A 27,517-nucleotide genomic window follows, 5' to 3' on the forward strand; every position below is an offset into this window, starting at 1 on the left:
TAACCAGCTATGTCCCATATACTACTCACTACTTCCGAACCCCGATGTAGTGAGCAGATGGGACAGGAGGTGTGAGCTGCAGTTCTCTCTCTCTCTCTCTCTCTCTCTCTCTCTCTCTCTCTCTCTCTCTCTCTCTCTCTCTCTCTCTCTGTGTGTGTTTGGATGGCTTTTGAGTTTGGCTTGCTACTCTACACCCAGCAGCCCAGAGACCACAGAGTTTAGGGGGACTTAGGCCCTTCAATTTCTACATGCTTACTTCAACAAAGGCACCTAGGACCCCTAGAATTCTTGGAAACCTGTGGATACTCGCTTGTCTCAAGTTCCTGAATGGTCTCATCCCTTGACCACTCCTTCTTGGTTTAATTTAGAAATATCCCCCATTACATACATGCACACCTAAGCAGAACCTACATGTTTACATATGTATAAATGTGTATGTATTTATAATACATAACAGGTTAATGAATTGAGCAAACATACAAGCACATCCAAAAATGCAACACTCACCTGTCTCTGCCCCACCCCACCCCTAAAGCCAGGTCAATTTATTGGGGGGTGGGTCCTAGTTTTTCTGGATGTGCCTTTCTCTTAAGTTCTTTGAAGGTGTCTCAGCCACACCCTGGGGCAGGTAGGTGGGTGAGGAAGTTGGAGAAGCAGCCTTGGGAGGAAGGTCCTGAGCCATTTTTATTTCTTAGTTTCTGTCTAGACAGTGGCAAACCAGTAGGACCCCCCACATTCTGGTATGCCAAGTTTCTCACTACTCCAGGTCTCCATAAAGGGCACATTTCCCTTTCCCAGTCTAACTTTCTCTCAGAGTTTCTATCTGAGTAGTTGAGCTCATCTGGAATTTGTGTATCCTCTCCCCAGTCCATAGTAAACTCAGGAGCCAGGACCTGGGCTACGATGTCTGTGAAAACCAGGATGGAGGGCGGAAATGTGACAGCAGCTCCTCTGTCCCTGGTATCCCCTTATATGAAAGCCCCCCTCTTTTGTTTTTTATTTTTTGTTTTTTTTTCCGAGACAGGGTTTCTCTGTGTAGCCCTGGCTGTCCTGGAACTCACTCTGCAGACCAGGCTGGCCTCGAACTCAGAAACCCGCCTGCCTCTGCCTCCCAAGTATTGGGATTAAAGGCGTGCGCCACCACTGCCCAGCATGAAAGCCCTTTGAAGGTCTAGCCTGGCAGTGTGGGCTTCTCCAAGTGTCTGGAATTTTGAGTTGTATGGGGCTTGGCTTGTTTAGTGAGGATGATATTGGCCATCTTCTCCAGACCTGGGATGACTGAACTGATGGGGGTCTTGGCAACCTGGGATAAGAAAAATAGAAAGGGACTTGGAGTTTGCGGCAAACAGATTCTTCTAAAAGCAGGTGCTGGCTGAGTCCAATGCTTATCCTTCTACAGCCTGTAGCATGGAATCTGTGGTGTCCGCCATCCTCTTCAGCACAGAGCCATCACCCTTCAGCTTGCCCAGTGGCCCCTGTTCTGTCCAAGGTGGGGGGGGGGGCAGCGAAGGGGAGTATGGTTGGGTCACTGAATAAAGACAGAAGACGCTTGCCTCACCAGAACAAGGTTTCTCATTGGGTGGGGGAGGAGACATACTATTTCTGGCCTTATCTAGAAAGGATTGCTAGAAGGAAAACTCCACATCTGTATTACCGTGGAGGGGGCTTGCACACCTCTCTATGTAGTATGCACTGGAGCTCAGAGTTGTGTGATGCGGAGTAAGTATAAGTATATGTGTGTGTGCGCGCGCGCGCAAAGCTCTACAGTTTTCTTCAGGATGATCTGTGTGCATGAGAGTGCGCCTGTACGTGCAGTGCAGTGTGTGTTTGTGTGTGTGCATGTGTGTGAAGGGCAGTTGGATGGAGGTACAGTGTGGAGCTCCAGTGGCCATCTTGATTACCTAAGCCAAAGAGGCAGCCTTCACTCCCCTCCCTCTCCTTCTCTCCTCTGCCCTTCTGCACTAGACCGAGATCCCTGAAGAGAAATTAAAAGGTTATTTAAAGCCCCCGCCTCCGCTTTTTTTGTCCCTTTAAATCGAGCCTAAACGGTTTTGCTTTGGCAGAAGAAATCTTTTCTGGAGCATTGAGGTGGGGGGTGGGGGATCCTGGTGGGAGAGAAGGGTCTAAGCAGCCTAATCCTCTTACGCCCCCTCCCCTTCCCTTTCTTTGGAGCCTCCTCTCCCTCCCCTCAGGCGCCCTGCCTCTAACTCTGGGTTGAAGATCGGTCCAACCTCTAAATCTGCTGGTGGCTGCTTCTGTTCCATCAAGACCAAAATTTCTGACCCTCTCAACTCAGCCTGGGATTCTAAAATCTCCGGTTAGTACGGCAACTTCCACCATGCCTTAGCCCCCAAGAAAATAAACAGCCCAGCCCCTCAGAGCCAGACAAGAGAGCTTTGCTTGTAGACCTGAGCGTCGTCCGAAGGACCCAGCTGCCTGTCTGTCCCGCCACCACCTGGATTACAGTACACTTGACCCGAGAAAAATCACACAAGGCTTCTTTACCAACACACAAAGAAGATCCCACAGTTGCACAGGGACTGGGGTTACATGAGCACCAGTAACAAAGACACAACTCATTCCAGTCCCAGCCACTGAGGCCAAAGACAAGTTGCACAGAGTACCGTCCACACAAGCATATGACACACATCCTTTCATTGGTGTGGCCAAGAACCTCTCCAGGCACCACTATCATATAGACACAGCCTCCCCTCACCCCCAGGGCTTCCATAGAGTCACAGCCACAGTAGCCAATCCTGTGCCACAAGGCTCCCACACTAGTGGGAACACCTGACCCCTGTCACACACCTCAGACACACAAGGCCATGTCTGGTTCCAAAGCCTGCTGCATAACGACCTCTTCCTATGAATCAGTTGCACCAGGAAGGAGAAGGAGGCTGACAAGAACTCCAAACCCTATCCACGGATTTTCTGCCTTGTGAATCATTGGTGTGTGTGTGTGTGTGTGTGTGTGTGTGTGTGTGTGTGTTCCTCTCACACCGAGACAGGTGCATATGTTGTATGCTCATGAAGAAGTGAGTTCCATATTCTTAGCCTCCCAACCCTCTCCAAGAGCATCCTGCTGTCAGAAGTTCCGCCCTATATGGGTTGAGCTTGGGTGGTAAGTACTGAGTGCAGGTTGTGTTCATGCGGGTGTTGTGGTACCAGTGGGGTATGGTGTGTGCGCGCGCGTGCGTATGTGTGGTATGTGTGTTTGCAACCGCTTGCACTCGCGGTTGCCCAGTTCAACCTTATGACATCTGGGCTGGGAGACAAAGCGCCCTTTAAGCCATCGCAGAGCACCCCAAGGTCAAAGGAGACCAGGTAGACCTAGGTGAAGGTTTCTCAACTCCTCAGGGATTGACCTGCGGCTTCACTGCCCAAGATCCCGAGACTCGGAGCCAGCAAAGACAGAACGATGTTCTCGGAGAAATGATGGACGCAGGCGGGGTTCCTAGTTCCTTTCAAGGTTTGACCCTAGCTGCCTAGGCCTTGAGCTGCGTAGCTGCTCCAGAGGGGCTGGGCGGGGCCGGGGAGAGAGTGGCCTGTGATTGGCAGCCACGGGGGCCAGTAGGGAGCGCGCGGCCCCGAGCCTTGCGCCCGGGAAACGCGGTTTAAAACTCCAGCTCCAGCCGGGACGCGCGTAGATGGCAGCGACAGCGGCGGCGCGGGCCAAGGAGACCAGGTGCGAGCGGGCGGGGCTGGCGGGGTGCAGCCGGGAGGGGCAAGCGGGGAGCAGCCGGGAGGGGCCCGGGCCCCGCGGGGCTGGGAGGGCGCGGCTCGTCAGTTCCGGGGACCTCCTCCGCGTTTGCGGTCCTGTAGTCTGGGACCCGGTGGGAGGATCGGAAAGTTTTTAGAGGGTGAGAGACTTGGAAGGTGACAGACACTTAAGCCTTAGGGGAGAAGAGATCCGAGTCGGGAGGAGGGAGCTGCAGGGGAATCAGAGGGAGCGATCCCCAGTGCCGAACACAAAGCCAGAGAGCTAGCAACTCAGGGAGACAGAAGGAAAGAACTAGAAATTCCGAGGCACCGAGGAGGGCAAGTCGTGTAGAAAAGCGCTGAGGCGGAGACGGAAGCCTCGGCCGCCGAGACGCAGGCACCCGCAGAGAACGCTTCGGATCCGTCACGGTTTTGCCTCATTTGGAAGATATTACTTCGCCCCTGAAAAAAAATAAATACAAAAAAGGTTTGGATATTAAGCGGAGACAAATCCTTTTCAGTTTGGAAGGGGGCGGCGGGTGGGGGGTGGGTAGTCAGGGTAATGCAGAGCAGATGCGCCCCGAGGCGTCACGCAGCCCGAGGCCGGGCTGTGGAGGGGGCGCGGTCCTCCGCCCAGGTTCCTTGCCCCCGGTTCGCCCGGGGCCACCTACACCTCTCAGCTTCCCTATTCCCGAGTACCCCACAATACTGGGATTTAGCTCAGATCTCATCCTTCGTGACTACCGAGGGCTTCTTGTCTCCTGGGATTGCGACTTTATACGAATTCTTTGGCTAGGGGTGGTTTGGCGCTCAGCCTGCCTCTGTCCTCGTAGACACAACCTCAGGTTAGGATCTTTCAGGTGGGTTTTTGGTCCGCAGCGGTCTTAGTTCTCTGGAATTCGTTTGGCCTCCCACGGCCTATTTTGGCGTGGGTCGGGCGAACTCCAGCAGGGAATGCGGGCTGGGGCGGCGCTTGGGAGGCGAGGATAAAAAAAAAAGTGAGGGGCTCTGCCAGGGTCTCTCTTCTGTGGGCCTCTCATTCCGGTGGCCATAACCCATCTTGGACGGCGACAAGCTAGGGCCTCTAATGGACCGTTCTGGATCTTGGCTGAAGTTTTATAAGTTCCCAGACCCTGCTCAGGGGCCTCCAAGGCCCAGATGATGTCTTTAGAGGACTTGGGGGAAAACATCTTCTTTCTCAAATTCCTGTCAATCTGGGGACCCAAATTCTGGTAGGGGACTGAGGGCTCTCGGTGTAGTGACTTGTTGGAGAAACGAATGCTAGACTCAGGGAGAACTGTATCCAGAGGCTGGGCCTTTCGCCCTTTCCGGGTTGGGAGCATTCCGAAGCTGGGAATCCGCAGGGCCTCCAGTGTAGCCTCTGCGGGTTCTTCCCGGAGCGGTAGAAGGACTTTTTCGTTTTAGAAAAGCTGACTGGAGGCCAGGGGTCCTCTGGGCTAGTACTGGTTTTCTGTGAGCAACTCGGGTTTGGGACGTCGGGGAGAGCGGAGGGCTTTATTTACTGGATAGGCCTTGGGGCAAACAGGCTGTTCGCGCCACTGAGGTTGCAGGCTTAGCTGCGGAAATTGTAGAAGCTCCGGGTCTGTCTTCGCGAAGGTGGGAGTGGGAGACTTGTCTTTCTCTTCTTTTGTGCTGTGCCAGGGATCCTGTGCGTCGCAGGCAGTTTGGCTCTATAGGGCGCTGGCTGAGGAAATTCTATGGGCCTATCTGTTTTAAGTGGTTTGCAGTGAGCTCTGTTTTCAGTTTTCCGGGAATCAGCGCTTCACTTCCTTGCATATCTAGGTTTTAGAAGGGGGAAGGCATTCTCCCCTAAAGATAAGTTCCTCTCACCCTTCTCCGCTAACCAGCTGTGCTGTGTGTATGTGTGTATGTGTGTCGGTGGTCAGGGGGGAAAAAAAAGGAAAATTTGCTGCCTAGTGAGAGCAAATTATCCAGATAATTTGCTCCAATTTCTCTCCTCTATGTCTGAGTCTTTGGATAAGAAGCAAAGCACCGCAACTCAGGACGGGGATGGTCACCTTACCTCATCCCTTCAGACCTCAGGGGCATCGACTCTTGCAAGGACGAAGGAACTTGGTTGCGCAGTCGAAAGTGGAACTGAAGGGCAAAGGTGCGAAGAATTGGATACCCGCCCCAGGCGAAGGCCACAGGAAAGTGAGCTCGCTGGTCTGGGCTTTAGGGTGGCTCTGTTGGCTCAGGGGTCAGTTTCCTGGGCTACGGGTGAGTGCTTGTGGGACCCCTCTACAATCCTCTCTGTTATTTTCAAGCTACGATTATTCCATATGATAGCAAAAATTCAGAGGCGTTTCTCTGCTTAAAATAGGAAACAGGGTTTAGGCTTGTGGTCTGTACACACAGATACTGAACTGGGAGGGGGTTTCCACCAAACCACTGGCTGGGACGCTAGGTCCAAAATGGGTACTGGACCCTGGCTTTGGCTGGGGATGTTCTGGGGGCTGGGATGTTGCAGAGTAACAGATCTACAGATCCAGACGGATTGCTGGGGCTCCTAGCGAGCTTTGAAAGCAAGAGGAGAACTAGATCCAGTTACTGCAGCAATCCCACCCCCAAAATAATGTAGAGCCTCCCTCCACTTCCCTGTATTAGAAAGGGGTTGGTCTACCGTTGCCTGCTACACCGAGTGGGACTTCTGGCTGAAGTCACACAAGGAGAAAGATCTTCTGGACGCAAATTTTCAGAATCCCCTGGTAGACACAGTTACACACTCCCAGGCTGAGCTTTTACCGACGCTCGCAGGTAACCCATAGGGCGACTGTGCACAGAGAGACAGCCCAGACTCACGATTTCACCTTGACAGGCCAAGGGCAACGGAGCCTAACTTTTTGTCTGACCTCCACGCTCTTATTTCTGTCTCTCTCCGGAGCCTGCCGGAGACACTCTACCCTTCTACACAGCCATAGCCCTGGAGGAGGCGCTCTCCGCCTCCCGGAGTTCCCATTCAACACCCCTCCTCCCTGCTTCAGCCCCTTCCCCATGTCCCGCTCGGCCGCCCCGCGGTGCCCATGTAAATGACAGCAATAAATATCTAATCAAGGCCGCGGGCGACGCCGCGGCCCTCCAAAGCCCATTACGAGCGAGCGGGCAGGCTGGCGAAGTGGGAGGGGTGCTGGGGTGATGGGGAGCTTTGGGCTGGGTTGTGTTCTGGCTTCCAAATCCATCCTGCTTTGAGTACCCCTCATCCCTGACCTTGGAGCGAGTCTCAGTTTCCCTTCTTGTCAAAGGGTACGGTGCTGGGCTCCCTCCCGCTGCACCCCACCCCGTCGGTTTGGTTATCAGTCTGGTTTTCTGACTCCTCATTTGGTTGAGCTAGGGTCCTGCCTGGTGGTCAGTATAGCAGCCTGCAGAACCCTCATTCCAGCTTTAGCCCAGTTTCTGTACGCAAAAGGAAGAGCGGCCCTGGATGCGGGATCAGCTCACTTGGCTTTTTCCAGTTGGGGTCACTCTCGCCTCTGTTTACCACCTCTACGTGCGCCGCAACCACGTATCATTAGGTCACCGGAGCCCACTCGGCCTCCTAGCCCCCATCTAAGCGCCATCGCTCCAGCTGTCAGGGTTTGGCGACCGACTGGCCCATCCGAACAGAAGTCTGCTGTGCAGTGCGGGAATCGGGTGTTGGGCGCTAGCACCGCAGGCCCTTGCGGCGAATCCCCACCAGATGTGTTGAGATACCTTCTACATGGGGGGTGGGAGGTTTCTATAGTCAGAACCTTCTCCACAGAGGGACTCTACAGTGACTGCTCTGGGTCCTCGGTCTGCACGACGCCAGAGCCGCCCAGCTCACGCCCGCGGTGCTCCGGGTCTGAGCAAACCCGCTGAGCCCAGCAGTCTTTTTTGCCCAGGAACACCGGGATGTCTGACCCGGTCCTTGGCTCCACCACTGCTGTGCCCTTGTCTCCAGCGCTCTTTTCCTCTTTGAGAGAGGACACAGGAAGCAGAGAATCAAGCAGTTGCCTCTAAAGCTGGAGTTACCCGCACAGACTGCAGGTCAAGCGGCCAACCCGCTCTCAAGAGCGGACGCTTGACCATAATCAAGAGAACAGCAAAACATCAAAAACATCAGTCCCCTCCTTTCTCCCTCCCTTCCTCCCCCCCTCCTTTTTTGTCCCTTCCGCTGTCGCATTTTGCTGTTTTTTTCTTCTTTCTTTTTTAAAACTTCAGCCATCTGATTTCTTAACACCCTGAACATTAAGGACCTCAGAAAATCGAGGACTGTAGGCAAAAGGACCTCCCCTCAGTCTCGGCCCATTAGCCTGTGGGGGGCTAATTACCCCAATTAGCGGCTGATTTATAATTAATGGCTCGGACCGAGGAGTAATTGGATGTTAATGGATAACAGTGTGTGTAGGGAACTTTAAGAGACTGAGCTTCTCAGGGGGCAGCAGGCTAGGTCATCCTGAGACACATCCCCATCCTTCTCCTGCCTCCATCCCTGGGCTGAGAGGGATGATCTGGACTTTCTTTGAGCAATTTTCCGGTGCGGGCGTGGCTGTTGAGTCCTGCACCTCTCCTGCCTTGACCCTGGTAAAGCCAGACCTCAAACCCACATGTGTGCTTTTTTTGGTTCCAACTCCAGGACCGCTTGGGAGGGTGTTCTGCAGTGAGAATGGCTGGGATCGCGCTACCTCAATAACAATGGCCAGAAGGTGTCTTGATGGTGGCTGTCTGGTGGGGACAGTGGATTTTTCTTGATGGGGTGGGACAAGGAGGGGCCAGGCCAACCATTCACTGTTCTCAGCTCTTCTCTCCTCTCAGCTGTTTCCTCTCCACCCAGAGCATCCCTGCGGCTATAACTCCTACATAACCTGAACCTTCACACCGGGACTCATCAAACTGAAGTGCATTGTAGGCCAAACAGTGGCTCCACGTTTATTTGTGGAATCAATGCCAGATACTCCATGTGTTGCATTCTGGGAACTGAGTACCAGCTGGGAATTCAGACCTTGCAGTAGAGGGACCTCAGACTGGCCAGACTTAGAACTCTGGTGGATATCTAGTTCACATTTTGGAGTCAAATTTCTTGGATTCCACACTGCTTAAGCTGTTTAGCTCTGTGACTTTGGGCAGCCAGGTGATTTCACCTCTCTGTATCTTGGGTTTTGTTTTTTTTTTTTTTTTTAATCAGTTAAGTGGGAATTACAATGTTGTGGATTCTGAATGGAGTGTGTTTGTGCTACTGAGCTCCTCCAGGGGGTGACAGGCCAGGCTGTCCTAAGACCTATCCCCTCCCCAAGCCCCCAACTCTCTCTCTGCTTTTAGAGAATATTATATAACTTGTATCAACAGGTATCTACAAGCATGGTAGGCAAAACTTGTTGTGAATCTTTGGTAGAGGACAGGCAAATGGGAAACCATAGAATTTGGTGAAGTAAAGTTGTGACAGACATTTAAAGAGGTCACCTGATTCTACCTAGAGGGTCAAAGAGGCTTCCTGGAGAAGGGGTGTGACTAAGCCTAATATGAAGAATCCTGAGTTCTCCAAGTGATGCTGATGAGGAGGCAGTAGCAGAGTGGCTTTGGGGAACAATTCCTCCTTGGCTGGCGGTAGGGTAATGATACAGTGGGTTATCTGGGTTATCGAGGAGCAGCGGGGGAGCAGCAAGGGAGATGCATTTGAATATGCCTTTCAAGAAAATCTGGCTTTGACTGGTACCAGAGATGACTGAGAGATGGACAATAGGAATAAGATGAAATGTTCACTGAAGGGTTAGTGGAGCAGAGGTGGTGACACAGGGGGTGAGGGCCTGAGGGAAGTGACTGTGCCCCAGACTTCCAAGCTCTTACAATACAGAAGCAAATGATACCATGTTTCTAGCCATTAGCTCTTCTCTCTCCTTTTAGGATGTCTCCTTGGTTACTGTGGTCTCAGCCACACTGACTCATGAATTGCTCCCATGTCCCAGTGGGAAACATGTCAGGAACGAGTCAGGTGCCTGAGGCTGGTCCCGCCTTTGAGTACCCAATTTAGATTTAAAACTTGGGGTGCTGGGAAGGTTTGCAATGACAGACAGGTCTGGGGATCACTGAGTTCCTACAAAGCAAGCAACATCTGAGGAGTAACTGGAATGTCTCCGTGCCAAGCCTATACCCAGATGTTGTGCCTGAGGGTCTTCGGGCTGGGGGGGGGGGGCTCCACATCCAGCATATCATATGCTCATTGCTGGTTCCTCGAAACTGAGAACTAAGGACAGATGTGGGAATGGGGGTAGTTACTGAGGTCACACTCCAGTTTCTAAGCAGTCAGTGAATTCTTTCTTAGCCTCAGTTCTTCATCTGCAAAGTAGCAGGAATAAAAAAAAAAAAAAAAAAAAAAAAAAAAAAAAAAAAAAAAAAAAAAAAAAACCCTACCTAGTTGAACAGGGGAAAGAAATTAATGAGGTTCCTGAAGCCAATTGTCTGGCAGGAGCTGGGCACAAAACTGAAAATCTTGAGTCAAGCCACTCGGAGATGAAAGATAGGTCAGTTATATCACGTACTTGTTCCACAATGCCCATAAACGTAGGCACTCACACATGGAAGAATCTCTCTTCTTTGCCTTTTCTCATAAGATGTTTGGCCTAAGTTAAAGCGCCTTCAGGGCAACCCCCCCTTCAGTCTTCCTAGTGCTAGCATTACAGACATGGGTCACTGTGCCTGGCTTGGCCACACACTTTTCATGGTAAAGGTTTTTCTCTCTCTGTTGGTGTAGTCAATGTCTTATCAGAACAGGTAACACAAACCAAGATCACATAGCATGTCTGAGTCCGTGTGTGTGTGTGTGTGTGTGTGTGTGTGTGTGTGTGTTAGTGTTATATGCGCGTGCGCCCGAGCCCGTGCAGGAAGGGCTCTAGCCACATATTCTGTATTCATGTTTTTGTATTTTCCTACCTCCCTGTTCCATGTGTTTTGGGAATTCAAACTGCTAAGTAGGAAAGATAGCTGCAGAGGCTTATCCTCTGAGAGGCTCTCCTAGAACGTTCAGGGCTAAAAGGGCAGCAGTGTTTCTCAGGGAAAGGATTCCTGGCAATAGGCTCCACTCAGGGAGTTACTCCATCTTTGGTGCCCAGGGCTAGTCTCACTGGGGCCTACCTGACTCTTGGCCTTATGCTAGAAATGAATGCTTGATAACTCCTCAGAGACTTAGGCTCCCGTCCTTCCACTACCTGCTAGCTGTGAGATCTTGAGCAGTGGACACTTATCTCCCCAAGTCTCATTTTCTCAGCAGTGTAAACAGGGATAGTAGTACCTATGGAGCAGGCCTGTATCGAAGTTTCTTCAGTGAGAGCACAGCGCATAGAACAGGAGTTGGCTCAGAGTGAAGCCCAGTGTAAGAGAACCATCACTGGTACTGAGGTGGCCTGCCTGCCGCAGGATGCCTTAAAGAGTGTTGGTTTCCACACTTCTTGTTTTCCTTCTGTGAAACAAAGTTGTTCCGCCTTGTTTTCCACCATGTGTGGGAATAAGAAGAAACTGAGGGAGAACTAAAGCTGCTGAGGAAGAGAGGCAACGAGTGATGGAAGCAGCCTGTGGGGTGGCCGAGCAGGGTGTGACTGAGGGAAGTCCCTGGGGTGGCTGAGCAGGGTGTGACTGAGGGAAGTCCATGGGGTGGCCGAGCAGGGTGTGACTGAGGGAAGGCCTGTGGGGTGGCGGAGCAGGGTGTGACTGAGGGAAGGCTCCACTTTCCTTTTAATCAAAGACGCTTCGAATGTGGTTTCCTTGGAGTGCTGCCGTTAATTTATAAAAAATGCCCCCTAATAAAATTCTGCTTGATTCTTCGATTGGCTGGGCATTAGGCCGCAGCCAGCAGCGACGCGGGGACATAACGGATGCATTTGCAGATTTGGAAAATTAAAGCCATCTATATGGCGCCTGTGGCGGGAGATCCGCCGATCTGCTTGCTTAATGAAATATAAAGATTCTTTTAACCAATGTAAGCACAATTCGACAGCTTGTGAAACGCGGCCGCACCATGATGGATGGCTCTCCTGGCTCGCCAGGAATTGCAGGGCGGCACCTTTTAAATATATAATTGATTCTGTTTGGAGTGTGCAGTGGGCTGAGCCCATGCAGGGCCCAGCCTGGGGCTGAGCATGCAGGCTCCAGTTTAGACTCCAGCAGGCCCTGCAGAGCACTCACCTGGGTGGATCTCACAACTGGATGTGGGCAGATTCCACATGCCGGCTCGGCTGAAGACTCCAGGCAGGTGCAGGCTGCCCGTGTTCCTGGGAAAGGGCCCGCATAGCACAAACCTCTATTCATCTACCATATTCACAGAGACAGAGCAGGTAGGAGGGCTTGGATTCTGATCATTCCTTCCTATGCCTTATAGTGAGCTATGGTGACCTTGTCTCCCTCATCGTATCTTGATCTAAAATTCTCATTGATTTAATACTTATTATTTGCTAAGCCAAGATGCCCATCAGGCCCTGCATTACATGTTGCAGAAGAAAAAAAAAAGAGGGTAAAATAAAATCTATGTATTTTATGTTGACCCGTCTTCCTCCTAGATTTCTTTTTCTTTCCCTCCTGATCTGTCTCATATCCTGTTCAAAATTGGAAGAGCTGTGATATATTGGCCCAGCAGTGGGAGATAAGGCCCACATTACTTCCTAGAATGCTATTTAAAGTACATTCCTCTGGTTACACACACACACACACACACACACACACACACACACACACACACACCATTTGTGTACAGAATTTGTATACAGAGGTTCATAGATATGCTTAGCTGCAGAGGCATATAAAAAAGAGACAGATAGCTGGGCAGTGGTGGTGCACACCCTTAATCCCAACACTTGGGAGGCAGAGGCAGGTGGATTTCTGAGTTCGAGGTCAGTCTGGTCTACAGAGTGAATTCCAGGACAGCCAGGGCCACACAGAGAAACCCTGTCTCAAAAAACAAACAAACAAACAAACAAACAAACAAAGAGACAGATACATAAAATGCAGACAGATGCACACACACTTGTGTGGTGGATCCCAATAGTGCTGTTTCTGTGTCACATGCATAGGTACTGACACAAGTTCTGAGTATGTGACAATGTGGTACCATGGATATGCAGCTTGGGTGGGAACTAGCATTCCTAGAGAAGGATCTCTGTGGGGCCTGAGAGGAAGCTGGAGTCCTCATATCTAAGCAGAGTGAGGAAAGGAAGACGAGACTGGGGGCTGAAGAGATGAAGTGGTTAAGGGAATTTACTGCTGTGCAGAGGACCTAGGTTTAGTTCCCAGCACCTGACATAGTGACTCACAGCCATCCATAACTCCTGCTCCAGGGAACCCAATGCCCTCTTCTGGTCTCCACAGGCACTATATGAGCCTGGTACACATATATACATGCAGGTAAAACACTCACAAATAAATTAACTGAATCTTAAAAAAATTATAATAATAAGAGAGCAGAGAGACAGGAGTTCAGTTAGGAAGACCTGGCTTACACAAACCTCATCTTAAAGGGCGCATGCAAATACATGTACATACACACACACTCATAAGCATATATGTTGGTGGGGAATAAGCATTTTCTTTACTGTCCTCTTGATGCCTTGGATCCAATCAGAGATGATAGAAATTGAGGAGTCGAGTATGCTGAGGTGCGATTCTGCATGCCTGGGGGTGCATGGGAGAGACCACTGCCAAGAGAAACTTTACCTGTGGAAACATGTCATTACTTTCTGGGAGCTTGGACCTCAGCAAATTATACGATCATTCTTATCTCCCATTTCCATATATATAAGATAGGGATAATAGCAGTTTCTACCTTGTATGGCATTGGAAGGATTGATGGTGATGTCTGTGTTTCAGAGCTACTTAATAAATAGTTGTCATTAATTCATTCATCAAATCCTAATCTCCCCAGCCCTGATTTTGTGTGAGACCCTGGCAATCGGGGTTGGAATTGGGGTGTCCAGAAATGTGTGAGGTATAGTCTCTGCTATAAAGGGGCTGTTTAATGGGGGAACTGGAAATGTCTTTATACTCTGATGTAGGTGATAGAAAAGCGGTGTATGCTGGGAGTATGGCTTAGTGGTAGAGCACTGCTTAGCATGAACGGAATCTAAGGTTACATCCCCAGCAGAGGGGACAATAAAGCCATGTGAGGTGCATAGTATTTGGTACAGAAAGTGTGTTGTGTACACGGGTGCTGCTGTTGTAGTTACCATTGTCATCCTTTTTGAGCCTCATGTATACTTATCTGGAGCCTGGAGAAGGAAGAGGTGTCTTCTCATAGGCTGCAAGAGCAGAGTCTTCCTGAGGAGGAGTCCTTGAGCTAGGACTGGAGAAGGAAGAGTTTATCAGTTAAAGAGGAGAAGTCTGTGTTTCGGGGAGATGCTTATGGAAGAAAGTGACAAGGAGAGGGAGGTAGTGGGACACTGCTGGGTGCTGGGGAAGAGACAGAGCACCAAGCTGGATGCAGAGATGGAGGGAGGGGAAGCCAGATGGGAAACTTTGGGGGACCAGGGACCACTGTGATGAGGGATTCATGGGGCTGAGTCATGTACATCTCAGCTCACTTAATGAAGATGCTTTGTGCTGGCGTGGGAGTATACACCTTTAATCTCAGCACTTGGGAAGCAAAGGCAAGTGGATTTCTGAGTTTGAGGCCATCTTGGACTACATAGGGAGTTCCAAACTAGCCAGGACTACACAGAAGGACCCCCCAGGGAGAAGACTTTTTGTGCATCAAAAACTGTGAGATCAGCAACCATTAAGTGAATTAAAATGCCACTGCATACAACAGTATGCTTTTAAGCAATAAAGCCCTGAGTTTGTTGGGAAGTGACATTGTGGTTACAGGGCTGGGAAATGATGGATAAGATTTTTTTTTTCTTCTTCAAATTTTGTTTCCCTGCCTCAACTGGAGCTTGCAACACCCTTTGAAACCTAGCTCCATCTTTGCATCCATTGGAACATATGAATAACCCTCCACCCACTCACACCCAAATGAATGATAAAAGAAGAAGATTATAAATATATAAATGTGGAAATTTCCTGTAATCCCATCTGCTCTCTCTTAGAGATAACCTCTGTCAACATTTCAGGGCATAACCTTCTAGACTTTTCCCTATGCATATTTATTCATACATTACAGAAATGAGATCACATCAGGCACCCTGTCTGTTACCTATTTCTTCCACGCAGCCATATACTGCCAGCATCAGCACATATAGACACATATCATTGTTTTAAGCTATGCACTGTATTTCGTTGTGGGCCGTGACCATACCTTCATTTACTGGGCTAATCCTTTCTCGATGGACAGTAAGCTTTTCAATTGTTTGTCATCATAAACAGTAATGTGATAAATATTTCTGTACACATATCTCTGCATACTTGAGGGATAAATTTGTAGAAATGGGATTGTTAAATGAAAGATGATACACTCTCTGAAGGCTTTTGATGCCGAGAATAAAGAGCTTTTTCATCAGCAAGGTAGGGGAAGGACCATTTACTGCGCCTCTGTGTAGGAACCCTGGATGATAATTGTTCTCTTTATTTGATAATCTAATTGGCGAAAAATAAATTATTGCCCCCCCCCCGTGGTTATAGCTAAGGGTTTTGTCATACGTCAGCTGACTGCTCATGCTTCTTCCTTTATGAGTTTTTTCTTCATTTACTTAACCTGCTCTTTCTTAGGGCAATCATCCTTTTGCTTCTCTCTAAAACTCCATACGTTCAGGCTGGAGATACAACCCAGCTGGTAGCTTGCCCAGCATGCCCCAGGCTGTAGGTTCAAGTCCACCTGTGCTAAGCAGGTGGAGGGAAGAGGAGCAGAGTGAAGGGCAGCTTGGGTTACAGAGTGAATTTGAGGCTAGCCTGTCTCAAACAAAATGAAGCAATAGTTTAGAAATATTCTTTTTTTTTTTTTTTTTTTTTTTCCCTTCGAGACAGGGTTTCTCTGTATAGCCCTGGCTGTCCTGGAACTCACTCTGTAGACCAGGCTGGCCTCAAACTCAGAAATCCACCTGCCTCTCCTTCAGTATGGAAGGCTGTTCCCTGCTTCACATGGCTTACCTTGCATTAGTCTTATTAGATCATTGATGAATCTCTGAAATAACCTTCCCTCTCTTTCTTGTCAATATCGTTCCATGACTCATTCAGAACATTTATTCCTACCTGACATAGTGCATATATTTTAAATCACACACACACACACACACACAGGAGAGAGAGACACAGAGAGAGAGAGAGAGAGAGAGAGAGAGAGAGAGAGAGAGAGAGAGAGAGAGAGAGAGAGAGACTCACCACACACGGGGACTGAGGGCATCGTTATGGGCCCTCATGTTGAGCAAGCCCCCCATTAATGAGCTACATGCCCAGCCCTTTTTGTATTTCCTATTTTAAGACAAAGCCTTGCCAAATTGCCAAGCATGACCTTGAACTTGTGATCTCAAGCCTGAGTCTCTAGATAGCTGAGATAACAGACCTGTGATGTCAGACCTAGAACATTTATATAATTTTAATTTTATCCTTACTTCTCTGAAATGTGAAGTCCATGGAGTTAGGGGAGTTGATACTTGGTAGGTGTGTGTTTAATAAGTAGTTGTTAAATAAATGTACAGTGGGTGGTATAGTGCCTGTGTATAGGTGTATCTGCTGTGTGGGTATATCCCTATAAAAATGTTTGTATGTGGAATTTGGAATAATGACATTGAATTGAATTTTGTGTATGTAAGATGGTTTCTGTGAAGGCTTTGCCAACAGTGTCTTTGCATGTATGTCTGTATGGGCTTGTCTGTGGTTGTATGCATGTTGTGGATGTTTGGTTGAACACACACACACACACACACACACACACACACACGTCTATTTCTGTAAGAATGGGGAGCTGATATACCTGGGCGTGGGCCCCTAGAAAAGACCCTGCATTACCTCAGCTTTCCTTTCCCACCTCCAACATCCAGGGAATAAATACACCTTTGTGCCTTTGGGTGGTTACAAACATGGAGTCACTTTCCAAAAGTGATGTCACTTCAAAGTCACTTTCAAGCTGATGCAGGCTGGGGACTCAGATGAGATAGCAGGGTCCAGAGGTGACCTGGGGCTGATGGGGCCTGGACAGCCTCTTGCTCACACAAGACATCTCACTAGGAGAGATATGTTCCTTGACACATCTTTCTTGGAGTAATTGACTGCAGAAGAAAGCACCCTCAGTGACATGTAGCAGGGCAGGTCTCGGGTTGGCCATTCCTTAACATAGCATTCTTCTTTCTCTAAGTCTGCAGATGGGGTTTGTGGTTCTTGGCTTGCTGGCTTTTTGGAGATTTGTGAGAATAAAGGCGGTGATGGCAGTGAAAGGCGGCGAGAGCGATATTTTTATGTCTGTGAAGCATAGTAGGGTTTTAAATTACTCTCTCATCAGAGCAAATGCCTCAGTGGGGAATCCAGTTCTGGACTTGGCTCCCGGGAAATGCAATGGTGTTGGTTGAATAGTTACATGTGTGAGTAAGTCAATGGATGTGCACGTGAGTGAGGGCCTGGGGAATTCAATGAGGGGGGTTATATAATGCAAAAAACGAATTGGGCAGTCTCAAAGACTAACTTGTTTGTTTTATTTTGGGACAGGATCTCATGTAGTCCAGGCTGGCCTCAAACTTGCCCTGTATCTGAGGATAACCTGGAACTCCTTATCTTCCTGCCTCCATCCCCGAGTGCTGTAATTAACAAAACGGGCTCCATGCCCCGCTAAGACTGACACTTTTGAGCACATAGTAGCCTAGGCCATATTGGGAAGGCTTCTCTTAGTTCTCAGTAACTCCAGGTGCTTAGTCCTACTGTTAGGGCCCTTTTCTGGATACAGCAAATGAATGAGGGTCAGGGAAGTTGGGTGACTTGTCCAAAGTCACAAAGCTCTGAAGGCCAAAGCTGTGATTCCAGCCCAAGCCATCTGACTCTGCAGCCCAGGGCTTGCAGAGTGAACCACTGGATGAAGGGGTGAATGAAGAAGTGGGCAAGACAAAGCCACCTTCTGGTCTGGTGTAGAAGCCCTTGGTAAAGTGGACATGAGGACGGGGGGGGGGTGGGGGGTGGTGGGGAGGGGGCAGTGATGTCTCTCCCAGAATAGAATTCAACAGCCACCTCATAATCCTTTTCCCTCTTTCCACCTGCAGGCGGATGCCGCCATGCAGCACTATGGGGTGAATGGCTACTCCCTACATGCTATGAACTCACTCAGCGCCATGTACAACCTGCATCAGCAGGCAGCCCAGCAGGCCCAGCATGCCCCCGACTACAGGCCATCAGTACATGCGCTTACATTGGCTGAGCGCCTAGCTGGTAAGGGCCCTGGGGATCTGGCCATGGAGACAAGATGCTGGGGGACAAAAAAAAAAAAAAAGAGAAGGTTACAGAAAGCAAAAGGGGGAGAGGTGTGTGAGCGCTTATTTTAGGTCTTTAGAAAGCCCTTGGTCACTTAGTAACAGATGACTATGCTGCGCTGGCTTTGGCAGGACATTTACATAACATCTGTGCGAGTACCTGCAGAAGACTGCTGGCTTGCCAGCACTGTGCTGGGTCCTGGAGCTACCTCAGCCTTCAGTTTCCTATAACAAACCTTCAAAAGAGGTGTTCACTAGCCCTGTCTCATAGATAGACCAAGGCAGCAGGTACAGGATTAGCTCAGAGACCTTTCACTGGGAAGTAGCTGGAAGAGGGCTGGGGTACCTTGGGAGAAGACTGAACATAGATACAAAATAATGATGGCTTTCATGGTTCGAATGCTGGTTAAGCGCCAGGCCACTGTGTAGATCTCCATGCCCCTCCCTCTTCCCTTTTTCTATCTACCTCTATTCAAACCCTGAGAAGAAGATCTCTATTTGATTTTATAGATAAAGAAACTTCAGCTCAGAGAGAATAAATACTGGAGCGTTTGGGGATTGGAACGCGACAGTATGGGGTCAGACTTGTAGTTAGCTATCCGTACATTCACCTCTCTTCTCGGGACCCAGGTTTCCTCTAGGGCAGTGGTAGCTCTAGGAGAGCCGGCAGGAGTCACAGCAATGCTCTGTGCTCAATGACCAAAGCAAGTCCCAGGCACTTAAGAGAGCGCTGAGGCTGAGGCTGACGTCTGGTTGTTCTCCTGGCCACCTCTCAGGAGGTTTCAATGCCAGCTTTTCTATGACTGTGATAAAATGTGTGGAGAAACAATTTAAAAAGAGAAGAGATTTATTTTGAATCATAGTTTTGCAAGTGATCGCCTGGCGTTATTTGCTGTGAGATTGTTTTGAGGCATCACGTCACAGAGTGCATGGCATAGTAAAGCTGTTCACCTCACGGAAGGCAGAAAGCAGAGAGGGGGAAGATGAGTCGATGACATGGCCACAGAGGCCCACTTCCTCCACCTCAGCCTTATGCCCTAGCAGCCGTTCAGCCGTGAGTTCGTCAATGGATCAATCCCTTGATAAGGTTAGCAGCTTCATGATCAAATCACCTTTTACTAGTGCCACCAGCTGGGGACAAAGTGTTTAACATGTGAGCCTTCAGTCCAATTTATATCCAAAAATAGCAATGGATATGATCAGGAGTTAATGACATAGGTAGTGGGCTATAGATTTCCTGAGAAATGATGCCACGCACTTCACGATGTCCCAGTCCAAGCCTATCCTGTTGCACAGGGCCCGTGTCCATGCCAGGTAGGTGTAAGGGACTTCATAGAACTCTTTGGAAGACTGAGTTTCCACCAATTCATGAGAGGGCATGATGGCCTGAGTCAGTGGTGGGACAGCTCAGGGCAGCATGGTGGGCAGGAGGCAGGAGCCTTTTTAAAGCTCCACAAGGGGGAAGGATACTCAGGAGACCAGGCATAGGAATGGGAGAGGGTCTGAGGAACATGCCTGCCTTGGGGTACTAGCCTGATGGGAGGACATGGCAGCCAGCCCTACTCCTTTAAACCTTGCCGGGCCTCTGAACAACTGAGTCCCTGGTTCCCTTTCTTAGATCAGTGTAGATGTTAGTGTAGCCGGTGGTGGTAGTCAGCCCTGGCCCAGCTATGGCTACTTCCCTAGTTTGGAATGAATTCCCTTTGTCCATTGTGACAGTGACATTTAGCTCAAGGACCATTATCACAGAGAGGATTCTGGACAGAGGCTCATGCACACTGATAGGAACAGAGGAATTAGGGTGTTTAGCCGACTTCCAAATAGCCAGCTTTTAAGAGGAAATGAGCCCTTCTAGGAAAGCTTACCTTCCATGGCAGATACTGTATTAGGAAGCCCGGTCTCCCCTTGACCACCCCCATTTCTTGTCGTCCCTGGAGCTGGTAGTAGGACGCTGAGCTCTGTCTCTCCACTAGACTGGGTGTGACTAAGTGGTCCCTACTCCCTTTCCTACTCAAGGGTAATACTTGTGACTTCAGGTCTACCTGGGCTAAGATTGGGATAAGTTATAAAGGGTCCCTTTTTAAATTGGAGAAGTATCTCAAAGTCTAGGGTTTCCTGTACATTTTCTACTTAGGATTTTGTAGAAAACTTCCCAACCCTGGAGTACAAGAGGACTCTGTGGTATTGTTCAGAAGCAAAAACAACTTGAGCTCCTTCCAGCGTTGACAGGGTCCATTTTTGTGTGTTGGGAACTTACAGCCCAGGTACCAGTCAGGCAGAAGAGGGAAAAAAAAAAAAAAAAAAAAAAAAAAACCCAAACTACATACTAGCCTGGGAGAGATGCCATCCTGGCTGGTTTTCATGTTACCAAACACAAAGGCAAGCCTATAGCATTGATGGTTCACCATCTTTGCTACTCCAATCCAGCCTTGCAGTGTGGGGATCTGTTCTCTTCCCCTGAAGAGGCAGACTGACAGTCAAGGCTGGGTGTGATAAGCCTTTCCCACATGCTCAGGGCCCTGGCAGGGCTAAGCTTTCTGCTTTGGAAATGAGACCAGAAATCTTATGTCTTTTCATCAGAGACATATAGACTAGGGAAGAGGACAGGATTGAATTCGAGAGACAGAGACTAGGTACCCCAGTCAGCCTTCCCCTAAGTCATCCTTGAGACAGGCATCAGCTTCTGGTGCTAGGAAGTCTTAGTGCCCCAAATCTAAGGACCACAGGGTATCAGAATCATTGAGACATCATTTTTAGACCATTAACATCATGTCATCTCAGAATATTATAGCATGTAGGGACTTTTTTCTTTTTAAGATAGGATTCCACCATATATAGCTCAAGCCAGTCTTGGACTTGCGAGTCTCTTGGCCTCCATCTCCGGAGTGCTAGGGCTGCAGGTGTGTGTTTTCATTCTTGCCCTGGTATGTTGAGACTTTAGGGATCACCTATCTTCACATGCTTAATGCCAGCCAGATCAGGAAGACTTGCCCCCACACTATGCCTGACAGCCGTGCTTGGGGCTGAGTTAGTTCTCCGTAGTTCTGTTGAGTGGAGGTTGCTGGCAGGTTAGAAAGATTTTTAAATCTCAGCCAGTAGAGAGAAGATGGGTAATTTCCAAGGGCTGGGGGTCAGCTCTGATGGCTATTTGGGTGTCCAAAGTGGGTCAGAGCAGAGTCAGATTCAAAACTTATTTCCCATAATTAAATGGGCCTTCTCTGCTTGCCCTCCAACGGCTGTACATTTCAAGACATCATCTTGGAGGCCCGCTATGGCTCCCAGCACCGTAAACAACGTCGTAGTCGCACAGCATTCACCGCCCAGCAGCTTGAGGCCCTGGAAAAGACCTTCCAGAAGACTCATTACCCAGATGTGGTGATGCGTGAGAGGCTGGCCATGTGTACCAATCTTCCTGAGGCCCGTGTGCAGGTAGGGTCCGACTCTCTCAACTGTACCTACAGATGGGGGCTAGCTATCCATCTTGTGTCCAGTTGTCCAGGACTCAGTGTTTGCTTGGTCAGTGCTGAGATACATGTCTCCTTCTCTCATGTTTATTTATAAAAATAGATGGGGATGGGTGAGGGAGGGTTATTACCCAGGGTACAATTTTTCCTCTCCTGACTGCTCCTCTCCATGGCCCCCAGGTATGGTTTAAGAACCGCAGGGCCAAGTTCCGAAAAAAGCAGCGCAGCCTGCAGAAAGAACAGCTCCAGAAGCAGAAGGAGGCTGAGGGTTCCCACGGAGAAGGCAAGATGGAGGCCCCGGCCTCAGACTCACAGCTGGAAGCAGAACAGCCTCCCAGTCTGCCCAGTGGTGATCCTCCTGCTGAACTTCAACTGAGCCTGTCCGAGCAGTCAGCTAGTGAGTCTGCCCCAGAAGATCAGCTAGACCGTGAGGAGGACTCCCGGGCGGAGGAGCCCAAAGCTGAAAAGAGCCCTGGATGTGAGAGCAAGGTGCTGGGCTGCAAGAGGGGCAGCCCTAAGGCAGGTGAGGCTTGGGGGGGGGGGTACAGGCAGAGAGGAACCACAGGTCAGAGAGAGCAGGCAAATCCAGTAGGCTGGGTCTGAGTATGTGACCTGGGTCAAAGCAGGATAGTCAAACCCTGGCGTTCAGGAGCATGACCAGTCAGGCATGACTGCCTATTGCGGACTGTGACCCATGTCCACCCTTTAGTTGCTGAGTCATAGAAAGGTCTAGATAGATGGTTCCTGGGCAGCAGGGAGGTTGAGGAGGGAACAGGTGAGGGACTGACTAAGTCTCTTTTACCATTTATGAATTATTACAGCTATTTCAATATTTAACAGCCAGGACAGATGTACCAGTGTATGTTGGGTAAATACCACGCTGGTATCTGAGATTCCTATTATAACAGATTTCACCCTGATTCAAAATTCTGTTAGGACTTGGCCCATGCTTTTTCATCTCAGAGGTCTAGTCCCTTAGGCACTCGTGTGGAAAGAGATCTGCTGAGAGGGTCTAGAGGATGCTTCCTCCCCCCCCCCCCCGCCCCCAGGATAGGGTTTCTCTGTGTAGCCCTGGCTGTCCTGGATCTCGCTTTGTAAACCAGGCTGGCTTTGACCTCACAGAGATCTATCTGCCTCTATTTTCCAAATGCTGGGATTGGAGGCCCGTGCCACCACTGCCTAGCAGGATGGTTTTTTTGTTTGTTTGTTTTGGGTTTTTGCTTTGGTTTGATTTTGGGTTTTTTGTTTGTTTGTTTGTTTGGTTGGTTGGTTGGTTTTCTGGTTTTTTGAGACAAGGTTTCTCTGTGTAGCCCTGGCTGTCCTGGAACTCACTCTGTAGACCAGGCTGGTCTTGAACTCCGCCTGCCTCTGCCTCCCAAGTGCCACCACTGCCTGGCTTGTTTTGTTTTCTAAAATAGAGTCTCACTATGTAGCTCTAGCTGACCTAGAACTTCCTATGTAGACCAAGCTGGCCTTGAACTCACAGAGGACCTCTGTGTCTGGAAGGCTGGGATTAAAGGTGCACCACCACTCCTGCCCTAGGATGGTTCTTTTTAGGACTAGGCATACCCATCTCTGTTCCACAGAGCTACTGGGCTGAGGCCCCCTCTTCTGGCCACGGTTAGAAGAAACAGAGTCCTGGCATGTTGTACATTCAGACAGACCCTAAGCTAGGCAAGGAGGGTATAGGGCCTTTGAGCTGAGGGCTGGAGAGAGAAGATGAGAGTCCTGGATAGTCCTTGAAAAGATGAAGGGGTTCCTCAGGGAGCTCAGGCATGGATGCCCAGGTAGGAGGAATCCTGCAGTTAAGTCCCTCCCAACCAAATCCTGAGGGTCACTTCGAAGGATGCCCTGCATGATATGGGGCGGTGATGGTACTAGCCAGACTATGTTCACTGCCTGATCAAAGGGATAGGAGGAGCCTCTCCTCAGAGGCCAATCCTCTTGTTCTGAGCACTTGTTTTGTCTCCTCTGCTTGCAGATTCCCCAGGCAGCCTGGCCTTAACGCCTGCAGCCCCAGGGGGCGGCCTCCTTGGTCCTTCCCACTCCTACTCCTCGTCCCCACTCAGCCTCTTCCGTCTACAGGAGCAGTTCCGCCAGCACATGGCGGCCACCAACAACCTGGTGCACTACTCATCTTTTGAAGTGGGCGGTCCCGCACCTGCTGCAGCTGCAGCTGCTGCGGTGCCCTACCTAGGGGTCAACATGGCTCCACTGAGCTCCTTACACTGCCAGTCCTATTACCAATCCCTGTCAGCAGCTGCTGCTGCCCACCAGGGTGTGTGGGGGTCCCCATTGCTGCCGGCGCCCCCGACAGGCCTGGCACCTGCCTCAGCTGCCCTGAACAGTAAAACCACGAGCATTGAAAACCTTCGCCTCCGGGCCAAGCAGCACGCTGCCTCCCTGGGACTGGATACACTCCCCAATTGACTGTCTGGCTTCCAGCCCAACCGTGGTCTTGGGTGTTCCCCTGTCTCGGTCGGTCCCATGGTTATTTCCAGAAGGGTCTCCAAGTTCTCCAGTCCCATGGTTATTTCCAGAAGGGTCTCCAAGTTCTCCAAGAACTAACTTTGAGAGCCCAGGGATGCTGGGGCCTGGAGTCCTTTCACCTTGTCTCCCTTCTTCAGAGTCCCAACCCCAAGTGAAACCCACACACCCTCTGCATGGCCCTGCTTGGACCCCATGGAGGTCAAATGGGGAGGAGATGAGCAACTGACTAGATCCCTCCTCAGTATTGCCTCCTCCCTCCTGCTCCCTGTCTAGTAAGTTGATGTGTGGAATGTGAGATATAAATATACATATATAAAACTATATTTTCAGGCACTGCCTGCCCCAGGCTCCCTTTCCCTGTTCTCCTCACATTGCCACTGCTACCCTTGCCCCTGAGATTTCACTCCAACAGCTCTCTCTCTCTCCTCACTCTCTCTCGCTTCTCTCACAGTTGTTCTCCTCTCTCTTTCTCTCTCCCTCTCAATCGCTTGCTCTCTCACCGTGGCTCTGGCTCTTGCTCTCTCTGGCTCTCTCTCTTCCTCCTCCTTCTCTTGATCCCCCCCCCACACCCCTGCAGCTTCACTGCCTCTGTCTCCATCCCTGTCCCCCTACCTACCTGGATCTAACTGCTATGCCTTCCCTTGGCCTTTGGTGCTGGCTGTATTATTGTCCTGTATTCTCAAACAGTGTTTTGTTTGGGGTTGTGGCTTTTGGTTTTAGTCATTTTGTTTCTTCCTGTTTCTCTTCTGCTCTGCTTGCCTATCTCCTCCCTTAACTGGAACCCTCTCTAGGCAACTCTTCCATTCCATGCCCCAAGATTCAACAAGTCCTACTTGGAGACCCTGGAGCAACAGGCAGGAGGTAGCCCCAGCCCCACAGCATCTCCTAGATATTAGGAGGGCTCACAGTGACCTTTTCTTCTCTTTCTTTGCTTGGAAGTACCAGCTCCTCGGATTGCAGAGGGGTATGTGGCTGCAGCACAGCGGCCTCATTGCAGGGTTCTAGAATTCCTTACCAGTGAGTGAAGCCTTATGGGCACACACGGTCTCAGGATTTGTTGGCAGCTGTGGGAGTAGGAACTTCTCTCTAGTCAGTCACTGGCACAGAAGGTGTGTTCTTATACGTCTAGGCAACCCTGCCCTGCAGACTTCCTTTCAGGCTGGTATGACGCTGGGCAAACCCAGTCCTTTCTGGGATTGTCTTGTCTGGATAAGATCACTTGGAAGATTCTGTTCATTTCCAACCACCTAGTGTTCTGTGCCCTCAACCTTGTATGGCAGAGGCTTTAATTAAGTTTAACAATAGTAACTGCAGCACAAATACTTAGAGAAGCCCAATGTAAGTTAGAACATTACTGTTGTTTTCTGAAGAACAGCGAGTTCTGCATACCTGAAGCTCTCTATGGATACTGCCTCAGTTTCTCAGTAAATGTAATGGCTCCTTTCTAGGTTAGATAATCTGGATTTGGTCCTATTTTTCTTGGATTCCAGTGCAAGCCTTGGGGACTACTCCATTTCCATGCCTATGGTAAGGAGTGGGCAAGACAACTTGGATAGATTCATGGTTACGATTCCCCAACTCTTTGGCTCACCACAGAATCCTCAACCCCGCACCCACACGGTGGTGGCCTGGCACGACCGGTCTACAGAGTCAGTAGTGCCCACTTAGTAATGTCGATCTGGACTGGGGCAGGAGAAGAACGCTTTGGCCAGTAAACTGTGGTGAGGGCAATAACCTGAGACAGGAAAAGTAGAAGTTAGCATGCGTGGACCATTGAACATGAGGTGACTGGCCTTATGAGAGGTAAGGCAGAAAGCCTAGACTGCAGCCTAATATTCTCACTGTCACCCAGCAAGCACCAAAGGCAGTTAAGGGTTTCCTAAGAAGAGGTCTTAATCTGAGATCTGGAATCTGGAAGCTGAGTCCAAAGCCTTGTGAACATAAGAGGAGGGGAGACTTGGCCAGGGAGATGAGTGGTTAGCAAATCCTTAGAGGGATGAAGGGTTCTGGGTTGGGAAGGATTCAGTGGCCTGTAGTTACCCTACTGTGGTTAGCTTCAAGAAATTATATTTCTGAAGTGTCTTACCTGGAACCAGGCAGAGGGCTGAAACTGTCTTTCTAGTCCTGGGTGTAATTGACTGATTGTCACTGGGACTTGGGATCCAACACTTCTAGGTCTTACCATTGCCAGAAGCCTCCCCAACCTTCTAAAGAGCAAGGCCACTTGAGGTCATATTCTGCCATGACACAAGCCTGGTCTACCCTAGGCTTTTCAAAACTCTCTTAGATCCTTGTCATTACGTCTTTCATTTGCTAACCCAAACCCACAAGGCCAGAGAAGGAAGGGAAGACACATGTGAGTTTTATCCTCAGGGATCGCAAGGCAATTTAGGTACCAGACTCAGGTACTGAAAGCAGCTGAAAGAGAAGGGGTCAGGAGAGAGAGATGACCATATCTTCTTGGGAGGATTAGAGGGCACAGTTCTTTGAAGAAATTAGAGGGCACGAGTCTGGAAAGGCCCACCTGCCTGACACTGCTGATGGAATCTCTCCCAGGCCTGCTGGTCCCTTAGGGTAGAGAGCCCAAGGATTAAACCCTTACAAGCCCTTTGAGTAAGTCCTGTACTTCTCTGCTCCTTCCTGTTTGAGGTCTCCTTTGCCCTGCTTCCTCACTTCCCTAGAGCATGGTTCAGGGGCCTGGGTCCCCATCTCTGTGCAGAGGCTGATTGGCTGTATAGACTGCTTTCCAAACCAGCTATTTTGTGACCATTTGTGCTTAGAGGTTGTACCAGCCCTTGGCAAAAACCACTGTGTATTGTATTTATTTATTCGTTAGCTGAAGAAGCAAAACTCAAACCTCTCACTTTCCCTTGTCCTGCCCCCTGCGTAGCACAGCATGATGCTCTGTCCTGTGTATCTGACAGTCTTTTGGCCTTACTTCCTGTGACTTTGTGACCTGTTCTTTGTCCTAATTGGCTAATAAAAGAGAACCTGGCAGCACAGCCCTTGATCCATATTCATTCACAGAGATGCCTACCACGGGCTAAATAGATGGTGTTTCAGTCTTGCTGTGGCTGATGGGACACAACGCAGGTCCACCTGTGGCAGCTGGCTTCTCTGCTGGTTTTTTGACACTCTCCATGACTCTTATCTGTAGCTGGTGAGTCACACTGGAGAAGTCTTTGGGAGCAGAGAGTATGGTACAGCTCTGTCTTTGCTGAGCTTTTGGGGGGCTCACCTAAGGTGAGAGGGCAACCTGGGCCAGGTGAGAGAACCTGGGGGATGGTTCTGCAGGGTGGAGAGGAAGGGATAACCTATGGAGTGCCAAGCAGGCCAGAATCAAGACTGAACACTAGGGAAGCACATATGAATCTCTAGGCATGGTGGCATACACCTGTAACCCCAGCACTTGAGAGATGCAGGCAGGAGCATTCTGAAGGCCAACTACCCAGGCTGCTTGGGGCTTGGTCTAAAAAAAAAAAAAAAATCAACTTTGTTGATTTTAGTATGTGATGTTTTTAT

At 49.7% G+C, this 27,517-nt stretch overlaps 1 protein-coding gene across 1 annotated transcript; it reads left to right on the top strand.

Annotated features, from left to right (window-relative positions):
- The first annotated feature begins 3,779 nt into the window (after positions 1-3,779).
- Positions 3,780-27,517, top strand: Dmbx1 (diencephalon/mesencephalon homeobox 1). The gene is made up of 5 exons (XM_034503594.2): positions 3,780-4,186; positions 17,835-18,000; positions 21,292-21,470; positions 21,686-22,028; positions 23,487-27,517. Exons 2-5 carry the CDS (start codon positions 17,847-17,849, stop codon positions 23,933-23,935), a joined length of 1,125 nt encoding a protein of 374 aa, XP_034359485.1. The 5' UTR covers positions 3,780-4,186; positions 17,835-17,846; the 3' UTR covers positions 23,936-27,517.

Source organism: Arvicanthis niloticus, chromosome 5, assembly GCF_011762505.2.
Source record: "Arvicanthis niloticus isolate mArvNil1 chromosome 5, mArvNil1.pat.X, whole genome shotgun sequence".
In the NCBI taxonomy this organism is placed as follows: Eukaryota; Metazoa; Chordata; class Mammalia; order Rodentia; family Muridae; genus Arvicanthis; species Arvicanthis niloticus.

Bases quoted from the DNA above. Each gene is read 5' to 3' on its own strand.
- Dmbx1 (XM_034503594.2), top strand. From the start codon at position 17,847: ATGCAGCACTATGGGGTGAATGGCTACTCCCTACATGCTATGAACTCA. The intron at 18,001-21,291 runs GTAAGGGCCCTG...GTACATTTCAAG, and splicing joins ATTGGCTGAGCGCCTAGCTG to ACATCATCTTGGAGGCCCGC. The intron at 21,471-21,685 runs GTAGGGTCCGAC...CATGGCCCCCAG, and splicing joins TTCCTGAGGCCCGTGTGCAG to GTATGGTTTAAGAACCGCAG.